The 20,921-nt window shown below is 39.4% G+C and overlaps 2 protein-coding genes across 4 annotated transcripts; one reads left to right on the forward strand and one right to left on the reverse strand.

Annotated features, from left to right (window-relative positions):
- Nucleotides 1-2,086: 2,086 nt before the first annotated feature.
- On the forward strand, nucleotides 2,087-14,410 carry LOC101171824 (transmembrane protein 198). 3 transcript variants are annotated; one of them, XM_011475446.4, is made up of 5 exons: nucleotides 2,087-2,848; nucleotides 10,841-11,093; nucleotides 11,242-11,817; nucleotides 12,879-12,956; nucleotides 13,184-14,006. In XM_011475446.4, exons 2-5 carry the CDS (start codon nucleotides 10,940-10,942, stop codon nucleotides 13,234-13,236), a joined length of 861 nt encoding a protein of 286 aa, XP_011473748.1. In that variant the 5' UTR covers nucleotides 2,087-2,848; nucleotides 10,841-10,939; the 3' UTR covers nucleotides 13,237-14,006. The 3 variants fall into 3 exon arrangements, with proteins under 3 accessions (XP_011473748.1, XP_004069167.1, XP_011473747.1); XM_004069119.5 differs by having other exon boundaries at nucleotides 2,099-2,848; nucleotides 12,879-13,027; nucleotides 13,184-14,410; XM_011475445.4 differs by having other exon boundaries at nucleotides 2,099-2,848; nucleotides 12,879-12,968.
- Nucleotides 14,352-19,809, reverse strand: mmp19 (matrix metallopeptidase 19). Its single transcript, XM_004069244.5, has 9 exons — nucleotides 19,341-19,809; nucleotides 19,155-19,240; nucleotides 18,900-19,030; nucleotides 18,571-18,783; nucleotides 18,238-18,483; nucleotides 16,770-16,895; nucleotides 16,402-16,566; nucleotides 15,927-16,054; nucleotides 14,352-14,924 (listed from the first exon to the last, which is right to left on the reverse strand). Exons 1-9 carry the CDS (start codon nucleotides 19,440-19,442, stop codon nucleotides 14,694-14,696), a joined length of 1,428 nt encoding a protein of 475 aa, XP_004069292.1. The 5' UTR covers nucleotides 19,443-19,809; the 3' UTR covers nucleotides 14,352-14,693.
- Nucleotides 19,810-20,921: the final 1,112 nt, after the last annotated feature.

Genomic DNA, 20,921 nt, shown 5'->3' on the forward strand with positions numbered 1-20,921 from the left:
ACCAAGAAAAATGAATACATTTGGCCCCAACATGTTGATTTTTCCATTGAAAAACGATCAGGTTAGTTTGTTGACACGGCTGTGTCTTCTGTAATTACATGTTTGCGCGTAGATACCTGTATTAGAACTGTTAGGAAAACAAAAGACGGTCTTTTCTTTTATTATGATGAAATCAGAACTTGTTCTCAAACTAACATAGTTCCATAGCTTGAGTCAGCAGAGAAACACTATTGTTCTTGAGAGGTTAAATATCTACAAACACCAGATAACTGAATGCTTTATTCTTTCCAAAGGGGAAATTTTTGTTTATTTATTTATTTTTAGATCAGATGCAAAGGTTGGGCCCAGTAATTTCCGTCATTTCCCGATACTTTAGGTGAATTCTCACTAAATTTTCCAGTTGATCCTGTTTCCCATTTTCCCCCCATCATTACTCACCTAGTTAGAGAGCATATTGGTGTTGCAACACAAATAAAAACTGGGATTCAATTTAGTTAAACCAGGACTAAAGATAAAGTTATTTGTGTTTTACATATACAAGTTTCACAAAAAACATTGATTAAATCCTTTTGGGTCATAAACACAACTAGATTAAAGCAAAGCAGAACTATGATGCTCACCGCCTCTGAAAAGGAGGTTTCCATGCAAACACTACTGCTTACTCATTCTTGGCTCTTAAAATTGGAAGTTTGAGTGTTCAGAATGTAACTCCCATTGTTTTATACAGATAAATTAATTACTCTCTCCAAAAAAGTAAAACCTTAATTTATTAAAATAAAATTTCTTTTGTTACGCCTGGAAAGTTCAAATCTTCCCCAAACCCAAGCAGAATCACATTGTAAATATTGATGCTTGTTTCTGTGTTTAAAGAATTATTGACATGAATTGGTGCTGAAACAGAATAACTTTAGTTCTGGTAACCCATTGACTTAGAAACTAACTCCTTAATATTTAGATATACTCTTAAATTACACAGCCTTCTGTGGCGCTTACACTGACAATAACCAGCAAGAATTTGGGAACTTCTACCTGAAATCTTTACTATTTGCTTGCATTTATCACAACTAATCAACACAGAAAGTCAATAAATTGAAATGTATGGTTTATTAGTGCTTCCACTATCAGACAGGTTTGAACTACCCAAATGTTGTAGTTTAGTTTAGTTTTTTAAATATTGTTCATGTTGAAACATTTTCAAATAAAGACTGCAGTGGCCTCGGCGATTTCAAGCTCACCATCTTGTTCTTTTTCCCCCAAGATAATTGGCAGAGGTTGGAAATGTGTATTTGGTCATTTTCTTGTGGCAGAATTAACCATGAATGAGGCTCTTACCTGGAGAGGACTGAGTCTGTTTTTGATTCAAAATCCCCTGTTATTCTGTACAAGCTGCTGTCCTTGGATTCCATGACTAAACCATAGTGTTTCTTTGTCAAACTCTCCATGTTTGTTAGTTGTTTTCACTCATTTATTCAATATTCTCTAAATATGACCTTTAGGCGTTTCTGTAAATATCAGTTCTAGGGAACCCATTACCTGCTTATAAACTTATGGCACGACATTTAGGATTTTTTAGAAAACTTTCAGTGCATTTTTTAATGTATTGTAAAAAGACCTGATGGTCAGTGTGATATTCAGTGATGATTCTCAGGAAAATGTTTATCCACAAAAATATATTCTTAAAGTGTTACCCCAACTTAATGGTTTTTCATTAGGAATCCGTATTTTTTCCCCATTATAAAGTTTATAAGAAGTGAAATTATTTGAAAATCTAAACTTAACAGTATTAACTTCAAACCTGAATTTGATCATAAATGACAAGACATCAAAGAAATACATGAAATTATGAGAATTTGGAAAATATTTTCTTAACTTTTTTTCCTTTTATTGATGTTTTATTATCTACTACACTGTATGAGTTGTGCATCATGTACCTTTGTTGTTTCAAGATTGTACAACTTGTAATGTATTGTTAAATAAAGAAACACATAAACAAAGATATCAATATTTTTTTACTTTTCAATTCCGTCACGGGTGCATTGTCCACTCTGCAAATGTTAATAAAGTTTTGTTCATTTCAAAAATCAAAACAATAAACCTTTATTGTCAAATTAAATCCACCAAAATCACATTTTTACTCTTGCTTGAGTTTTCCTTCGAGTAACTGTTTTTGTTAATATTTTCTCTTAAAAGTTACGCCACTCTTATGAGGCTGCTTTCCCGCATTGTTCGAGACTAATTTAAAAAAGTTGTTTAGCTGACCTGTTTGCTATAGTTTATGGTACAGCTAAAGCTAGCATGATGCGCGCGCGGCGCTTCTTCCACTCCCCTCCTCCAGGCTTCCAACCGCTCCGTTGCAGACGATAGATGGAGATAGCCGGGAAGGGAGGGTTCTCACCGGGGCGGGGGAGAGAAGGAAACTTTTTCTGTTCTGTTTTTTCTAACTTGCAGTTTGCTGTAGTGGGAGAAGAAAGCGGATCTGCGTTATGCTTGTCGCCAACGGCTGGCTTGTTTGCACCGTCGGTGGTGGGGGAGCGTGAAAGGTTAATTTAAAGTTCCCAGGGAGAGTGAAGCGCTCGCGGCGGCGGACAGAAACTGGTCAACTCTCCTCACATCTGCCCTTCCGAGCCAGTTTGAAACGATTTCCATCAAGAGGGGGCAGGAACAAAACCACGTTGGCTGTAGCTTTGGACATTTTTCAGAAGTCTTGGGCTAAACAGAGATAGACAGCGCCCCCCCCCTTCTGTACTCCTCCGCGGCTTTTGTGTTTTTGAATGGTGGTCTATTTGTCCTGCGTGACAGGGCCGATTCGATTGTCAAGAAGTTGCAGCTGCCATTCACGCAAACATCGGTAAGTTCAAAACTATCACGCATGTACATTCGTGTTTAAATTTCGTCGAAATCAATACTTTTAAAACGCCATGAATTTGTTTTCAGTGACTCTTAAGAAGGTTTGGAAACACAAAGCGAATCATTGATTTGCAAGGATTGAGTTTAGACTTTAGAGCAGTAATCCCATCCCAAATCCGAACAAATCTGAGCCAAACTCGAAAATATCAACATGTTTGGAGCAAATCTTTAGCCGTCAGACTTTGAGGACAATAACATAATCATATGATAAAATTCATGAGCAGTGAAAAAAACTTCTAATATGTCAACAGTTTAATGTTTGTATACAAATTGTAATCAAAACCAAGATCATAATCCATGCAATTCTAACCCAGTTTTTCAAGTTATAAAACCCAAATAAAAGATCTAGCAAATGTGTTTACGTTTTTCAGTCTACTCTATTCAAATGAGCAAATGCAAGTCCTTCTGTTCTCCTCATGGAGCCTTTTTCTCAGAGCCCTTCCCTGTGGTTCTACTTTGTGATCATAGCTGGGAGTGTCTCCTCCTGGGTAGCATGATGACAGCCTACAGCTCCAGTCTTTGCAATTTTTAGTTGTTGCCACTAAATGTGGAGCAACCCCCATCTAAATGACCTACTCTATTAGGCTGCACCAGATGGTTTTGCTGCTTATAAAGACGGAGAGGAAGCCCTTCCTCACTTGGAGGGGAATGGAAAAGGCAGGAAAGGAAGGATGGAAGTTGGAGCTCTTGTGTTGTTTTCACTTTATCTTTTGACATGGAGATTAACAGTCTGTCAGTTGTGAAAGCAACTCTTTCATACATACATATTTTAATTTGCAGTTTGGGTCAGGAAAGGAAAGGAAATAATGTAATGTCAGTAATGTTTTTTTTTCTTCCAGTTTTCCACTTTTTTTTGTAAATGTAGAAGTTTAGCTATCACCATAGATAATTATATTAGGCCTTGGAAATGCTCTTATCTGTGAGTGATGTCTCCTGTCTATTTATTTATTTTCTTTCACTTCTGTCCTGATTTGATTCAATCAGATAACTCAACACAAATGCTGATTGTTGCTTCTCCTTCTGTTTAAATGGATCCTTCAGTGAGAGCTAAAATACATATATATACATATGTAAAACAACTATTGTCATGGTAACCACAATGAAAGCGATGCTGGTAATTACACACCAACCACGTACTACTTTTAGTGCCTTAAACATCAATTAAAAGGGTTCAAGTTGGTATCAAAAAAGGAATAATGAATGAGATTTTAGGTTTGTGAGAGTGATGGGGTACAATAACTGCCAAGAGGAATTTTTACACAGATGGTTAAATGGCTGCTTTAAATGTAGGTCCAAAGCACAACTCTCTACCCGACTTTGTAAGATACTGTAGATGTTTGTTACACATTTGATCAATTTTATAATTTATCTGTTTTTTTTCCATTGAATGGCCTGCAGAAGCAGATGCCTTTTTTTATAATATAATAATAATAATATTTAAAATATAAATATTTTTTAAGGAAAAAAATCTCCAAATTATCATTTATTATGCAGTATGTCCACATTAGGAATTTTAGAATTATTTATGATGATTATACTAACAGGTAGGAAAATAACGTCAAATCTTTACAAAGTGTTGTTTTTTAAAAATGTTTATTTTCAAATATAATGAGCTTAAATTTCGATTACAATCAATTTTTGATCTATTATAAGTTTTCCTGGTGGTCTTCTAATTACGATTATGCTGCTTTTAGGTAAAACCAAAAAACAGTCGTTTTCTAGGACGTAGTATCTACAGAGCGGCAGGAGTTCATGAGAAATTTGCCTCTGAGATGTGGGTGGGACCGTTTAAACCTTTCCATCATCCCTTACACTCTTTTCAGCTCTTTACAGCCCTTCACAACCCCAATCTAACATTAGCAATGTTTTGACAGTTTTGAGCCAGATGAGGGAAATGGAGACGTTATTTGATCTATTCCTATGAAAGTGGATACATTGAAATAGAGTGGAGCCCATTCTAGTTTGTACTTAACTACAACCTTTGTCCAACAGCATTTTTTTGTCTGCTACTGATTCACTGCAATTTCAATAAAGAAACACTCAAACAGTTTTAATCTTAATTTTCTTTATATACGTCTTCCATCGTAAGAAAAAGCTGTTAGAACATGTTAAAACACCAAAAAACACTGTTTTTCTTGAAGTGGGCCTCTGTCTGACACTCACACCACTTTTCAAGAGTCTTTTATCACCACAAGTCTTGATCAACAACCGACTTTTTTAAGTGCAGGATGTACACGTCTCCCAGTTCTCTCTCTTTTAGTGAGCGTGAGGTAATGTGTGGTTCATCAACATGTGACTCCAATCATGAAGGTCTGGCTTTGTATATCTGAGTTTTCTTCATTCGAGTTCTCTAAGCAGCTCTCTGAAGTAAAAAGTACTTGTTGGTGATTTAATTAGGAGTAAATGCAGTTATTACTGTTCCACACACAGATTGTTAGTGCACACACCAGCTTTTTGTTACCAAACACAACAGTTTGCATGATTTTCTTGTTTTTTCTTGTTTATTTTTGTAAAGAGATCCAAAATGTTGAACAGAGACGTCCAGTTTTTGAGACAAATCTTTTGAGAAGCCTTGAAAGTGTTTGAAGTAAAACTAGTTGATAGTAGTTTTATTTTTGGATTTACTAACTTATTAATGTTACAGTTTACCTCTAAAGTTACATATGTGTTATGGTAGGAACATGTTTGAGACTTTAGCTGTGAAGTATTTGTAGATGATTTTAATAAAGCTCCCAGCAACTGTAATATTTTATATAATGTGATAAAGAAGAAAGTTTTATCTGCTTTTGCTTTCTTATGTGGATGTTTTTTTTGTGATTGGAGACCTGAATAAACAGAAAAAGGAAAACAAGTAGTTCTTAGAGATCAGAGGCTAAAGATCTTTAGAACACAGCTTTTTGTAGTTTTTTTGTAGATTACATGGGTCTTCAATGACAGATCATACGAAAGACTAAATCTTTGAACATTCAACTTTCATAAATGTTTGAAAACGACTGTCATTATGCAACTTGCTTCAAAACACTTGGAGGTTTCCCCTTTGCTGAAAATCCCCCCTGGGTTACATAAACATGTGCTACAATGTTGTAGATTAGCCGACTAGCCAAACAGATTTGCAAAGCTGTTTCCAGAGTTTTGTCATTGGATCTAAAGTCTCGAGTTCAGTCTCTGCTCTGTCACAAAGACGAGGGTCAGTTCCTGCTGAAATGCGATGTTCCACTTCCTCATCTGGTCCCGAGCTTCCTGCTATGAAGGGCAGGAAGCTCAATGAGGGGACATTCGATGTCCAATATGGATTAGAATGAACTCAAATGCCTTTGTGATAAGTTTATGGCTGTACACATGTTTAGTTTACCTCAGAAGATAGCATGTTTATCCCACTGGGGCAGTTTGAACACATGTCGAATGCTCAGCTAGTTCTGGATTCAATTTAAGGGACCTGATTTACAACCACAAGTGTTTGGACCACACAGTCCATCTCACATTCTTGGTAGATTCTTTATGGCAAACTCGTCAGACAGATAAACTCAAAACAAGGCAGGTTTTTGGCTTCTCAGCTGGTCCTGGCTGTCAAGTCAGCAGATCGCTCACAGGATCCTCAGCTGTGGTCCCATGCACTCGCCTCCTGATTAAACACACCCAAGTTGAGTATTTGGAGAGCTTGTAATCAGCCATGCCGGTTCCTCAGCATCTGAGCACCACTCAACCCCCCACAGTTCACCACAGACCGGCTTGATCATTTGTAACTGGTTTGCAGGCAAACTGGAGGTTTAGCATACACAAATGTAAAAATGTGAATATTTTAATTAAATGGATGTAAAGTTTTAACCTTCAAAGCAATGGGAAACTTCACGGAGAAAGCTTGTTTTCTTTAGTTTGACATTTGGATGAGGGCATCAAAAAGATTAGAAACATGGAAGCAAAAGGTCAAAGACCCACTCCAATCATCTTTTATATTATCGGGAAAGCGTTTCATTATAATTGTTGTTTTTAGCCAAACTCAAAAAAACTTGTGGCTTTTTTTTAGAACATAGTTTCTGCAGAGCAGCAATAGCAAAAGTTTGTCTGTCACCAAGCAGCATTTTTTTTCATATGCTCCTGATTTACAACAATTTGAATGAAGGAATGCTCACTAAGGCAATTTTGAGCTTAATATTCTTTATAAATGTGCTTAACTTTTATGTCAAGATCTCAAGTAAGCTGAAGCGGAGGTCTTTCAGAGATGATGATTCATCCCGCTATGAGAGTTTACACTCTGCCTGCATACAACGCTTCAGTTCAGTTAACTTGGACTAGTTTCTCTTCAACCGTCGTATGCAGAAAATTCAGCATCCTTAGGTTTCGTGGAGGTCCTGGCGGTTTAGTCAAGACAGAGTAGCTTTAACTCAGGACCCCCCCACCCCTTTCACATCCCTGTCATTCACCCACTGACTAAGAGCAAAGACTTGCCTCCCATCTTGAAGCAAACGGCTGTCAATGCGGCCGTTTCTCCAGTGCTCAGCCATCTTTATGCACTCCGCTCTGTCGGCATGGTTTCCTCTGAGCACCGCTAGAGGTCACAGCACAGGCCTCAGCGCTTTTGTTTTGCCCCATAATGGCTCTATTCTCCTGCTGCAGTATTAACTTTCAAGCTTGCCAGACATTGGGCACCATTGTGATGAAGAGAAGCAGAAACACGGAGGTTGCATGAGAGTGAAGCAGGGCCAGTGTGGAACCAAGTCTGACCCTGGGACTTTAGGCTAACTCACTTTTTTTTAAAATGTATGTCCCCTTAGGGGCTGATGAAACAAAGACGACCTGCTGTAGTTCTCCGTATTAACTGAGGTAAAATCATCGTTTCAGGTCGTTCACATACCTTCTAAGTCACATGGATTTCCTGGAGCCGGTTCCAACTGGCATCAGGCTGAAGGCAGGGATCACCCTGGACGGGTCACTGGTCCATGACACAAAGTCGCTCAGAGAGAGATTTATGTTTCTTTTTGTTTTATACAGTTATGGGATGTGAGAATAGTCAAAGGAAACCTGTAAGAACAAGGTTTCACATGAAAAGGGTTCAGATGGGTTTTGAACCAGCATCTTGTGATCGTCAGGTGAAGATTACCACCTCACCGTTAGGCAACCCATCTGGAGTGTTATAGGCTGCCTGACGACACTCGTTGAAACAACTAAAGAAATATTTGTTCACATTATTGATCGTTTTTGATCCAGCCCATTCAGACGACTGTTGTTGTGAAATTGGGCTATACAAATAAAATTGAGTTTTTGACATTTTTAAAAATTGAGATCTCATACCCAACAGTAACTGAATTAATCTGAGAATTTCTGTTATGACAACTCATTTTCACAGTTTATCTTAATGAAATAAATTAACAGTCTTACCTATTTATCGGTTTGAATAATCAGAAGTTTTTTTTTTACCTTTTTTGTGCTAGTGTTCATCATCTGTGGAAAAACCTGGTATTAGAAGGTGGAGATGTAATACTTTTCTGTGGACATTTCTGCTGATTAGTCCAAATAAAGATATTTTAAATTCATGTGAATCCATCAGTAAAAATGTTCACACACATTAGCAGTAAGTAGTGTTCTCATCCTCTTTGTCCCACACTGAGTTGGGATAATATATGTACATAAATATAAACTTACGGTACACAAGCCTGATTTCTACCTTTCCACTTTTCATCTTGCAGCGGGATAACAGACGACAGATCAGACATTCAGTTAAAGCAGGAACAGCATCAACTTAATTTAGAAAGACCGTCACCTCCTGTTGCAGATCAGCACATATTCTGCACATACAGAAAAAGTCTGGTGTAAAAACAGAACCCGATCTTTTTGACACTTTATAGTTTGAAGCAGAAAGTTTGGTGATGAAGATTCAGTATCCTGAGGCAGATAAAAGATTAAAGACTCACTCTGATCAAAATGGTGTTTTTAACATGTTCTTGTGGCAGCTTTCTGATGAGGGAGGACACATATAAGAAAATAAAGCCTAGAATTGCATCTCTGAGTATTTCGTTATGCAAAGCATTGTGAATTTGGAGCGGACGGAAAAAAATAACATTTGAAAAAGCTTATCTGTGATGTAGAAACTACAGTAGTCGGGCCACGGTCTCTCTGCTCCGCTCCATTCTGATGCATCTATTTGACTAGATCCATGTACGTCTTTGTTTTCCTCGTCTAAGCTGACATCTGGAGGAAAACTGTACGTCTGGATAGCTCCGATATTGCTCGCCATTTTTTTTGCACTGTTAATGTTAGGTTGGGCTTGTGAGGGGCTGTAAGCTAGCAGGAAAGAGTGTAAACAGAAAGCACTCAGTTAAAGGTAACGGGAAGGGGGACGGTATTGCTCTGTGCCAATGGTCCCGCCGACAACTCGAAATTGAATTTCCAAGGAACTACTGCTGATCTTCAGAAACTATGTCCTAAAAAGCACAAACTTTTGGATTTTGGCTAAAAACAACATAATCAGAATTAAAAGAGCACCAGGAGTGCTTTTAAAAGATCTCAAAAAATGATTGGAGTGGGTCTCTAAATCTGTAAATACTTACTACACAAACATATAAGCAAAGTCTTTCAACTTGCTGCTGAATGAACAATTGCAATAAGATCAAATACAAATTTAGAAAACACAAAATCATGTTTTTCTGTTTTTAATCCCGTTAAATTCCACTCCACTTTAAAACAGCACCATGTGCAGGTCATTTTTGTCTTCAACTCCACTAAAATCCTCTTCTGACCACTTGGTAAAATCTGTGAAACTCTTGTTGATCACCACATGAAGCTGTTCTTTTGTTTTTTGGGAGTATCGATGATTCTGTGCTTCCACTATAGCAGTTACATTCACATCTGCTAGAGATTTAGAGTGCGCTCAGAATTTCCACAGTTGGAAGGACACCCACACACCCACCAGCTGTTTTAATTGCTGTCATTTTGCTTAACAGCAACAAAACTGCCCAAAACATGCGCAGTTTTACCTCATCCCACGTTGTCACACACAATTTAAAGTGTTTTTTGGTAATGAGAGGACTTTTTGCTCAATATGATATAAAATAAGTTATTCTATAAACTTCACATTGCTGTTAATGCTTTTAAATGACAGATTTATGACAGTCTCTGTCTTGTCTGTAAGAGAATTTGTGCTAAAGAACTTTAACATACTGAGAAGAAAAGAGAACTTTCCTATGCTCTCATTTATTCCACAGACAGAAAATCCAAATGACTACAGTTGAGAAATAATCAAAAGAAAATGGGTCACATTTCAGCATATAGAGATGATTTGTGGAAACTGGTAAAAGGAGTGGTGCAGGCAGAAAGAGGAACAAGTTGTTTAGCACACAAAAAACAGGACTGCATGTTCCTGCTGTTTGTCTCCGAGCAGACAACGTGAATAAGTTGTAATCTGATCTCTGCTGTGGTGAGCTCATACAAGAGGCCTGCCTGCAGCCTCACAACCAGCATACCACCCATATGTGTTCAGTGCTACAGCCCTCTGCGGCTCCCTGCAGGCCCTGCCATCTTAAATATCATATATGAACGTGCAGAAAGCCAACAAACCAAGTAAAGGAAGAAAGAAGAACACAAGTCTAGACTTGGGTCAAAGCTTTAGCTGTAATGTGTTTGTTGTATAGTGTTGTTGTAATCCTCGTTGACTTGACAGCTTTAAGGTTCTCTCACATTTCCAAAGAATGGTAAACTTAACTTAAAAAATGTTGGTCACATTTTAAAACTTTTTAATAAAAACATTTTAGGAAATGATTCAACTCAACAAAAGGATTTAAAAAAAAAAAGCTAAATTGAAGATCAGGTAGTTTCATTCAAGCAAAAAAAGAAAAAGATGGAAATCCAGCAGGATTTACATAGTCGTATACATACAGAGTCAACTGCTTGTGGGCCTTGGCTGTGTGGACTGTTGTTCAGAGTTTTCTTTCCCTCACAGTTTCTGACTCGGCACAGATGGACTTGAGATAAAGGGTGCTGAAGTTCCAACCTCACTTTGAACTTCAGCCGGTCCTGGAGCCTTCAACGTCCAACCAGAATGGCTGATCCCACTGAGATGAGCTTCGAAATGGAGGGGGCCGGCGTGACTGAGGTCAACACCTGCAGTTTGGAAACAGCCAGAAAATATGACGTTGTCCCTGCCGTCATCTGCTCCATGTGCTGCCTTTTCGGCATAATCTACTGCTTCTTTGGTGAGGACCTCTGCTGGAACATACTGAAGGGACTTGTCATATGAACACATTACATACACACCTGTCCTACACTTTTGTGGTCATTTAGAGCAACTCCGGCCCCCCTAATTACCAATTCATGTGAATTTTCCTGGTGTTTCCTCTGCAGGTTACCGATGTTTCAAGGCCGTCATGTTCCTGTCTGGTCTGATGTTCGGCTCCGTCATCATCTTTCTGCTCTGCCACAAGGAGCACATTCTGGACACTCAGCTGAGCGTGGAAGTCAGCGCGGGCATCGGCCTGGGCATCGGTCTCCTGTGCGGTCTGGTCACCATGCTGGTGCGAAGCGTTGGCCTCTTCATGACGGGCTTGCTTCTGGGACTCCTCCTTGCTCTTGCTGCTCTGCTGGTCACTCAACAGTTCTACACACCGACCACAGTCTGGGTGCCCCTGGGTGCTATGCTGGGAGCAGGCATGCTGTTCGCCGTGCTCACCCTGCAGTGGCAGAAGGTCTTCACCATGATCTCCACCGCTGTGTTCGGTGCAGCCATCATGACGGTGTGTGTCGATTACTTTGTGGAGATGCTGGCTTTGGCCACTCACGTGTATGACTGCCTGCGCCTCACTCCGGGCCCAGCACTGTGCTGGTACAGCTGGGTCATTCTGGGCATCTGGCCTGCTCTCAGCCTCATAGGGGTCCTGGTCCAGTGGAAACTGACGGAGGACGGTTTCTCACACACCGAAGGTAAGGTTAAAAACCGTTACCAGAAATATAAACTGGGATTTTCTAGGGTGATGAAGTGGATTCTTCCACTGGAGCTAAAGCAGTTAAGATGATTTGAACACAAAAATGATGGAAAATGTGAACAAAAACAGAAAGATAGACAAACTTTTAACTAAAAGCCTTAAAAAAGTCTCAAAATAGCATCAACAGTATCTCCCTTAAGTGGAATCCATGGCGCTTAATGTAAACATGTTTAAGCTTCTTTAAAGACCCACTCCAATGAAAATCGTGTTTTTAAATGTTCTTGTGGCGTTTTTCTAATGATTGAGCACATTTATAAAGAAAATTAAGAATAAAACTGTGTTTCTAAGTATTTTCAGCTATTTCAAAATCTATCCAGCCGTACGGTTTTGGGCCAAATGCCAGCCTGGATGAGGAAAACAAAAACGGACATGGATCTATACGTCTACAAGTGGATGCATCAGAATGGAGCAGAGCAGGAAGCTTGTGGCCTGCCTATCCAGTGTATTTGATACGTCACAAATGAACTTTGTTCCAGGAGCATTTTTTGTCTGCTCCTGATTCACAATGATTTGAATAAAAAGAAATGTAATTTTAAGCTTAATTTTCATAATATGTCCTACATCATCAGAAAAATGCCACAGGAACATGTTAAAAATACCAAACACAAAATTTTCTTAAGATTATTGTACACTTCAATGACCTTTCTTCAATAAACAAACTTTGATGAGAATAATAAAGTAGACATCTCATAGTTTGCACACTTAGCGTTAAAGTCCTTTTTTTTTTTGGCTGTTTACGGCCAAAGAGGCGTAAATTAAGTCAGCATCCTATTTTGGGAGATAACGGCACTGTCTTTGGTTTTTCTGGTTCTACTTTTATTGATCAAAGCTGAGAACTTGCATTTTCAACATTTTAATTGTCACTGAAAACAAAAGCTTAAATCGCCTACCACTAGAAATGTAAAAGGATTTTGACCACTGACCTCTTTGTTGTTATTTCAAATGTATTTGATCCTGTTTTTTTAGTGGTTAACAGCTCCTGTCCCTCTCTTCTCCCAGTTGTCATCAGTCGAAGGCAGAAGAGAGTCCAGCTGATGCGGATTCGGGAGAAGGACACTAAGAAGCGACAGCAGGCAGGTGGGCAGGAAGGCACGTATCGTCGTAAAGCCACTCCAGTCAAACGTTACGCTGGGGACCTACTGGCACCGGTCAGTGGCACCCAACTTGACATGTGCCGTAGCGACTTTTACCAATTTTCTGTAGTTAGGAAGAAAAAAACAATCTATATTTGTTGTAGAGGATTCTCAGCTGGACATCATCACTGCACCTCGTTTACCTCCCCCTGTCTTTCTTCTTCTTCCCAGAGCTACCTGCAAAGCTTGCGAGACAAACAGATGGACACAGGCACTTCCCTTAGCAGCCTCGGTACCACAAACCAAACTGTGATCGACTTGGACTTTGACACCGGCTCCACAGCTCCCCTCACAACCACAACCCCAGTCGTCAGGGTCTGAGTACCACGCCGACAAGACGTTGAACTCGTCGTCCTAACGTAGAGTAGAGCCAAGAAAATAGTCCGGGTGTTTCGTGAAACAAAAGGTTCCTCATTCAGGAGAACTCCAGTTCAGTCATACTCAAACCACTACAGCCAGAGTTTCTCAAAGAAACGCTGGTGAACAGAGACGTAAGGACTGAAAAACATAACGGCACATTTGAGCCTCCGAAACCGCAGTTTCTGCTGTGATGTTCGGCGTTACCTGTACTGTACTTATATCAGCTGCCTTACTCGCTGTGTGCTTGTAGGGTTTAAGAACATTTGACCTTGAAAAGGTGAATTTCATTTAGTGCATTTTTACTCTTTTGGGTTAGTGGGATGGGAAAGTGAAGTTTTAAAGTGGGTCCAAAACCCTGTCCTGAAGTCTTCAGCGGGGAGTTACGACAGCAGGATCCCAGACCATCCTAATGTTGTTGTTTTTTTAAGTAGCTTCTCTCAAAATGCAATCAAATTTGTTGTTTGCTTGTGAAGTCTGTTTTTTAAAGTGCATAATTTAAATAATGACTAAGTACCTGGTAGTGATTGAAAAAGTATGATTGTTGTTCATTTTTAGTTTTTTTTTTAAATAATTTGCAGTTGTTGGAATATCATGGGGACAGACCTCTTGTTACATGGACATGTAAATACCTGTTGATAGAAATGTCATGAATACATGTTTGATATGAAAAAAAAGTTTGTTTTTGTGTGTGTACGCGTTGTTTAGACCTTTACTCTTTGTCCTCTCTGGCTCTTAGCAACACTGGCAGCAGAACTCACTAGAATTTTCATAAAGAGGTCACAGGGAGGATTTGCCTTTCTACTCCAACTTCCTATTGGTTGGTGTTGCCATGGTGCTTCCTTTTTTTTTTTTTCCTTCTCAAAACTGCATACTGCAGGACAGACTGTCCTTTATTATTCAGATCATTGAATACTTTCCTCTCCTTCCTCTGAATGTGAGACTCTTCTCTGTTGGCAGAGACAGCAGAGTTATTGTCAACTTTGTGTCGTTTCTACAAAATAGTCTTTTATTCTAATTAATTTAACATGATCTACCATAGATTTGAGTCATTCTTATTGCGCAGCTTTGATCTCAGGAAGCAGGTCAAACAAAACTGAACATAAAGTTTACATTTCCATCATCATATTACAACTTTGCGAATGTTTGCAACACATAATTCAACTCATATGTTCAAAAATGTTGCCCTCTGAATATTTCAAAAAAGATGCATACATAAAAGGTAATTATCTGCCAAGAGCGATTGTTCACAATCACTGCTGCTGAGGTTTGTTTTCCAATGTCCTCTGCATCCGGACATCTACCGCCCCCTGAAGGTTGAACACTAACATCGCATCCAGCGCTCCTTCTTGCTCAGTGGGTATCCTCTGTCCACTTTCAGCAGCTCGTTCACCCTCCAGTACTCATCGTCCTTAAAGAAGTAGATCTTGCCGTTGGTCCACGTGAAGGCTGCGTCAGGAGAGGACGGCACTCCTCTGAAGATCAGGCTGAGCGATTTGGGGTAGAGGCCCATGTTGATGTGCTTCAGCTCATCAAACTGCCAGTACTCTGATCCCTGCACAGACAGAGATTTTAATACAAACCGTGATTACATCTACATTCACTGGCCACGTCATTAGGCACACCTGTCCAACTGCTCATTAACGTAAATTTCTAATAAGCCAATCACATGGCAGCAACTCCATGCATTTAGGCATGTAGACATGGTCAAGACACTCTGCTGCACTTCAAACGGAACATCAGAATGGGGAAGAAAGGTGATTGAAGTGACAGTTGATAGGAAGATAACAGGAACTCAAAGACCCATTGGTGACAACCGAGGTCTGCAGAAGAGCAAGCAAAGAAACTGAGGCTACAATTTACACAGACCCACCAAAACGGGACAACAGAATATTGGAAAAAGATTGTGGTTACCATGAAGACGACCGGGAGCTGCCACATACGGATGGTAGGGTAAGAATTTGGCATCAACAACATGAAAGCATAGATCCATCCTGCCTTGTATCAATGGTTCAGGCTGCTGGTGGTGGTGGTGGTGGGGTGGGGTGGGGTATTTTGTGGTGCACTTTTGGCCCCTTAGTACCAATCAAGGATGGTTACAAAGCCCCAGTCTACCTGAGTAATGTAACTGACCATGTCCATCCCTTTATGACCACAGTGTAACCATCTTCTGATGGCTACTTCCAGCAGGATAAGGCACCACGTCATAAAGCTGGAATCATCTCAGACTGGTTTCTTGAACATGACAATGAGTTCACTGGACTCAAATGGCCTCCACAGTCACCAGATCTCAACCCAATAAAGAACCTTTGGGATGCGGGAGACGGGAGATTGGCATCCTGGATGTGCAGATGTGTGATGCCGTCATGTCAGCATGAACCAAACTCTCTGAGGAATGTTTCCAGTACCTTGTTGAATCTAAGCCACCAAGGATTAAGGCGGTTCTGAAGGCAAAAGGGGGGGTCCAACCCAGAACTAGCAAGGTGTAGCTAATAAGGTCGCTGGTGAGTGTGCACAATAAACTTAATGTGTATTTGCTCTATTCATGTGCATTTACCTTAATAAAGATCAACTTCTTGTTCAAATTCAGGTAGAGGGCTGCATCGATGTTAGGGGGAATCTGCGTCACGTCTTTAGGGTAGCCGTAGTCAAGCATGAACCTCGTGTACCTCCACACTTTACTGCCTGTGACCACAGACAAGTTCAAACTTTTATTATTTGGGGTAAAATGTATAAATATGCTAACTTTAAAGACGTAAATGTTTCCTTTTAGCAATAATGTCTTGTTCTTTAATACTTCCAATTACCAGAGCAACATATCAAAATTTGATTGTTTATAGCTACTTTCAAGATTTAACTTTTTTTTTATACTTATTTTAAGAAATCTTATCAGGCCTAATTTTGCTAGTTCCATTGACAGATTCTTTTACATATTACAATTAAAATACATCTTGTATCCTACATGTTTAAAGTTGTAAATCTCTTTTCAGTGTGGAGATGTTTTTTCTTTCCCAAAAACAAGGTTACTCTACCTTTAAAGAAGTATGTCTTGTTGGTTCTTGGAGAGTGGACGGCTGCATTTAGGTTTCCAGGGAGTTCACTCCACAGTCTGCTGATTTTCATTGGAGTGTTATAGCCCAGGTCAGAGATGGTCCAGACATAATCGCCACTGAAAGCAAAGGTTTTCTGCCAGGGACCTGAAACAAAAAATGGAAATGTAACAAAATTTAAAATTGTTTTATTGAAAATAACTGAATTCAAATACAAATCTATTTGGAATTTGTTGCAGTTTTTGTATTGATGATTTTATAGTTTGTTTCTTTTTACAATCAATCAAATCAATTATAGTATTTGGTCTTCCCCACATGGCGAGCAGGTTTTCACTCATAATCTGACTTACCTAGGATGATAGCATCGAGCCGGGCCGTGCAGGGATCTGGGACGCTCCCTGTTTCGTAGCTGCTTTCTGTGGGAAACAGGCTGCCAGCAGATGCTGGACTGGCCAGAGTGCTGCTGAGGCGTTTGCCTTCAGTGCAGAAGAAACAATCCATTTTAGGCAATGATTATTTTTTTTCTCCTTCAAATGTCATGTTTATGTGTCAGACAGGTGTTTATTTTCTTGTTTAATAGACAACATTGTAAGCTTTTCCACATTAAACCAAACCCCCTTAGAAATAAGTCAAAATTCTTACCCCATTGGCAGATTTTCAGTAAATAGGCAGATAGAAAAGTAAGAAAATTTGCCAATAGGGTAATAAATAGGGTTCTACCAAGAAATCTTATTTTAAGAAAGAAAAAATTCTAGTCACCAAGACATGTTTACTAAAACTAAGATGATTTTGCGAGTGAAAAACGTTCTTAATGAGAAAATAAGACCATTTTTCTTGAAACAAGGGTCTTTTTTACTTTCTTAAAATTGAATTTTTGCAGTGTATGGCTAAAATTAATGTAGAACAATAATATAGTGTGACCTGGAAAAAAATGGAATCCCTCATTATCTAAAATTTTGGCAAAGCAACTTAAATAATGTCAGATTCAGCAAAAATATAATGGATTTAACACTTAACATAAATAGATATATGAGCTCTGTTAAAATACTGACTTGATTTAATTTGAATTTGCCAGTTTAATTTGATTCATTATGTTATCCTATTCATTTGGATCCTGGTTTATCTATCAAATTTCCAAAAGAAACCACATTTTGAGCAAGGTTTAAGTTTTTAATGATAAATGTTCCTACATTAATCCCTTCAAGCATTTTTTTGTCTGAAAATTATAAAAGAAGTTACTTTTTATAAATTATATAAATTGATTTTGTATTTTTTGATTGATTATCAATGATAACGTTAAGGTGCCTTGGAGGCACTTTAACATTGGGAGTTGGGTCATCTAGACCCACTAGACAGTGCTCTGAACCTTTTTTCTTCAATGATCTGTGATCTTCACTGGTGTCCATGGATTACATGAAATCTTTCCACCTTTATCCACCTTTGTCATGGTAGGGAGAACACATCCATGTAAGGGTGGGGTCATCTGGACCCCACAATATAGCACAAGGGCTAGTTAAATTAGTATTTTTTTCATTTCAGATCTAAGTACATTTTTTCTTTAAAAAAAAAACAGGAATAGATGCAAAACTCAACAACTGTGTAACTTCTTCTTATCATTATTTCTACTGTTATATATTCAAAAAGGGTTCACTTGAAACCAAGTTTGCTTTGAATACTGGAAGGCCTTCTTCTAATCCTACAGGATTGATACCATTTGCTCCTCCAGTTCAGTTTGACCTAAAGGTCAAATCTATCAGGTACAAGTGATGCTGTGTGTGTGTGTGTGTGTGTGTGTGGGGGGGGGGGGGTTCCACTCACCATACAGTGCCTGGATGCCTTGTACATCGTCTGAATGCAGCCTAAAGTTGGCACGGTAACCGGCGTATACCGGAGCCATCAGGGCACTTCTGAACTGAGAGTGTCCCAGGCCGAGGGCGTGGCCAATTTCATGGGCAGCTACAATGCGTAGATTGGTACCATAATATGATTGCTCCGTCCAGAACTCATCCTCGTCAAAATGGACAATACCAGACTCTGGTGACTCGGCGTGAGCCAGCACGTGACCTGCAGGCAAGCGCACAAACAAGTAGAGAAAAAGGATTTCTGTGAGTGAAAAGGAAAAAAAGAAATGTGCTCAGATTGCAGACTCACCTCGGCCATCAAAGGGGACGGAGCAATGGCCATCTTTTTTATGGAAGGAGATCTTGATGTCTGCTCTGCCATAGTCAACCTCTTTAAAAGTCAGAGGCGTCACATCACTCCAATATTTGAAGGCAGAACGGATGGCGGCACTCACATCTGACTGTTTCATGTCAGGTGTGTAGTTGTAGATCCGATAGGTCAAGTTCTTTTTTCTCCAGCGACCTGAAAGGAAAACAGGATTTTTTTTTTTTGGAAAAGTTTCTTTTATTTTGTAAAACTGTAACCCATGCGTTTTCGTTCATACTTCCCAGGTTGACAGACTGGCAACAATTTCTTACCCATGATTCTGAATTTGTGGAGTTTTTTGTTGAAGGGGTCCTCCATGCCACAGCGGGGCTGTCTCATCACTGCTAGAGTGGCTTCATCCAACTCTCCACTAGGTGGCAAATCATTCACCCTCTGGAAGACTCTGACAGGACAAAGAGGATCAAACATCTGGAAAGAAGCTCTTCCAAATTAAAAAACAAAACCCAGTTTTTTGTGAGAAGTTCTTCTATTTTTGACTTTTTCTTTAGCGTTTGAAAAACCAGAACCTGAGAGCTTCAATGACTTCCTCCAGGTAAAAGGGGTCTTCTGGATTGGCAGGGTCGTTCAGATAACCATATTGTCTCAAATATGCCTGTAGATGCGTGTAAATAGGACATTTTTTACTTTATATTTGCCAGAAACTCCGAAAAAGTCAAAGGAGTATTGCCTCACAAAACAAGCTGGAGTCTTACTTTTGCTTCCTCGAACTCCTTCCACTGCACCACCCCACACAGAGCTCCTCTGAGGCTGAAGGGCAGCAGCAGCAGCAGCACCAGGAGCCCTGAAGAGTCCATCACCAAAACGCTCAGCTACACCCAAATATCCACAGCTGGGGCTGGGAAGTCTGAAGCAGCATTCATTGGAGACAACACTGGAGTCTTTATTCTCTGGACGCCGCAGCAGTTTTGAGTGAGGCGGGCATGAGTCAGCCCTGCGGCTGCGATGATCCACCTCCGAAGAATGAGAATTACAACAGCCTGTCGGGGAGACGTCTGCTGCGCAGCTGTTCATGGAGGATGTGGGCCCCGCCGGCCTTCACGCACAGGAAAATCCCCATTTCCTAGATAAAAACTATACAAATCATGTCTAACCTTTAATTGTTGGACAGTTTGCTTATTACCTGCTATAGATAAATCTCCTTCGGAATCAGATTTTAATTATGGGTCTAAACCAGAGGAGGAGCCTCTCCTTCTGTCTCCACATTCCTGAGTTCCTTACAAAACAATGATTAACTTTTAATCGAGGCGGAATCTTCTCTCTGATCTGTTAAAAGAAGTTCTGAGAGTCTCCAAGAAAAACCCATTACATGAACAAAAGGCTCAGACTGAAAAGACACACATGACATCCATAATGAAAAGGGTTATAATCACGGTGCTTATTTGTTCCAAACCTGCAGGTCAAACCACTTTTTTTTTTCTCCAGCCGCTTTACTCAACAGTGACAGCAAAAGACAACAGCCTAAAGCAACATATTCCTACTTGTGAAACTCCAAAGTCCATGTTTGACTTACGTAAATGTTTGCATGAAACAGTCATGATTTTCTAATGTGCTTTTAATTTGAAGGGCTGTTTCTGTGTAACTGGTCCCAATGATCAGAAACCAACTGATTCATTTTGGGAACTCTGCAGTTTTTCATGAAAAAAAAAAAAAACTAACATTTTCCACTTCAATGGTATTTTGGTTTATTTGAAAAGCGTTCCCAATGGTCTTTTATGCTGTTTTTGGCCAAAATTTTTTGGTCAGTTTCTGCAAAGCAGCAAGACTTCCTCAGAAGGAGCAATCCCACCCCTCTTCCCTTCCCCATTGCTGAGAGCTGGGCGAAGGGAGCAGCATGTTTTCTATTCTTTTCAAACAGCATTTTTTTCCCACCTGCTCCCGATTTCCAACAATTTCCAAAAAGAAAAACTCAGAAATGCAGTTTTAAGCTTAATTTTCTTTATATACGTCTTCCATCATCAGAAAATTGCCACAATAACGTGTTAAAAACAAGATTTTCAACAAGGTGGATCTTTAAGTGTTATTAAAAAAAGGTTATGGTGGGTTTGTCATCAGATTTCTTTCCAAAACAAGGACAAAAACGAAAAAACAACGAAAAACCTTTTTATGCTGGAAAATGAGTAAGAATTGTATTAATCTGAGTTAGTTTTTAATCCATCCTAGGAGTTCAGGTTAAGTAGAGGTTTGCTAAACATTTTAGGGTCTGCTAAAATGTACAACCCTTCAAAAAAAAATCTAATTTTCACACACACATATATATATATATACACACACAC

Source organism: Oryzias latipes, chromosome 5 (assembly GCF_053564925.1).
Source record: "Oryzias latipes strain Hd-rR chromosome 5, Olatipes_Hd-rR_3.1".
In the NCBI taxonomy this organism is placed as follows: domain Eukaryota; kingdom Metazoa; phylum Chordata; class Actinopteri; order Beloniformes; family Adrianichthyidae; genus Oryzias; species Oryzias latipes.

Excerpts from the sequence above, each read along its gene's own strand:
- LOC101171824 (XM_004069119.5), top strand. The coding sequence starts at position 10,940 with ATGGCTGATCCCACTGAGATGAGCTTCGAAATGGAGGGGGCCGGCGTG. Across the intron at positions 11,818-12,878 it reads CGGTTTCTCACACACCGAAG|TTGTCATCAGTCGAAGGCAG; the intron begins GTAAGGTTAAAA and ends CTCTTCTCCCAG. Across the intron at positions 13,028-13,183 it reads CTGGGGACCTACTGGCACCG|AGCTACCTGCAAAGCTTGCG; the intron begins GTCAGTGGCACC and ends TCTTCTTCCCAG.
- mmp19 (XM_004069244.5), bottom strand. The coding sequence starts at position 19,442 with ATGGACTCTTCAGGGCTCCTGGTGCTGCTGCTGCTGCTGCCCTTCAGC. Across the intron at positions 19,031-19,154 it reads GAAGTCATTGAAGCTCTCAG|AGTCTTCCAGAGGGTGAATG; the intron begins GTTCTGGTTTTT and ends TTGTCCTGTCAG. Across the intron at positions 16,055-16,401 it reads CAAGACATACTTCTTTAAAG|GCAGTAAAGTGTGGAGGTAC; the intron begins GTAGAGTAACCT and ends CTGTGGTCACAG.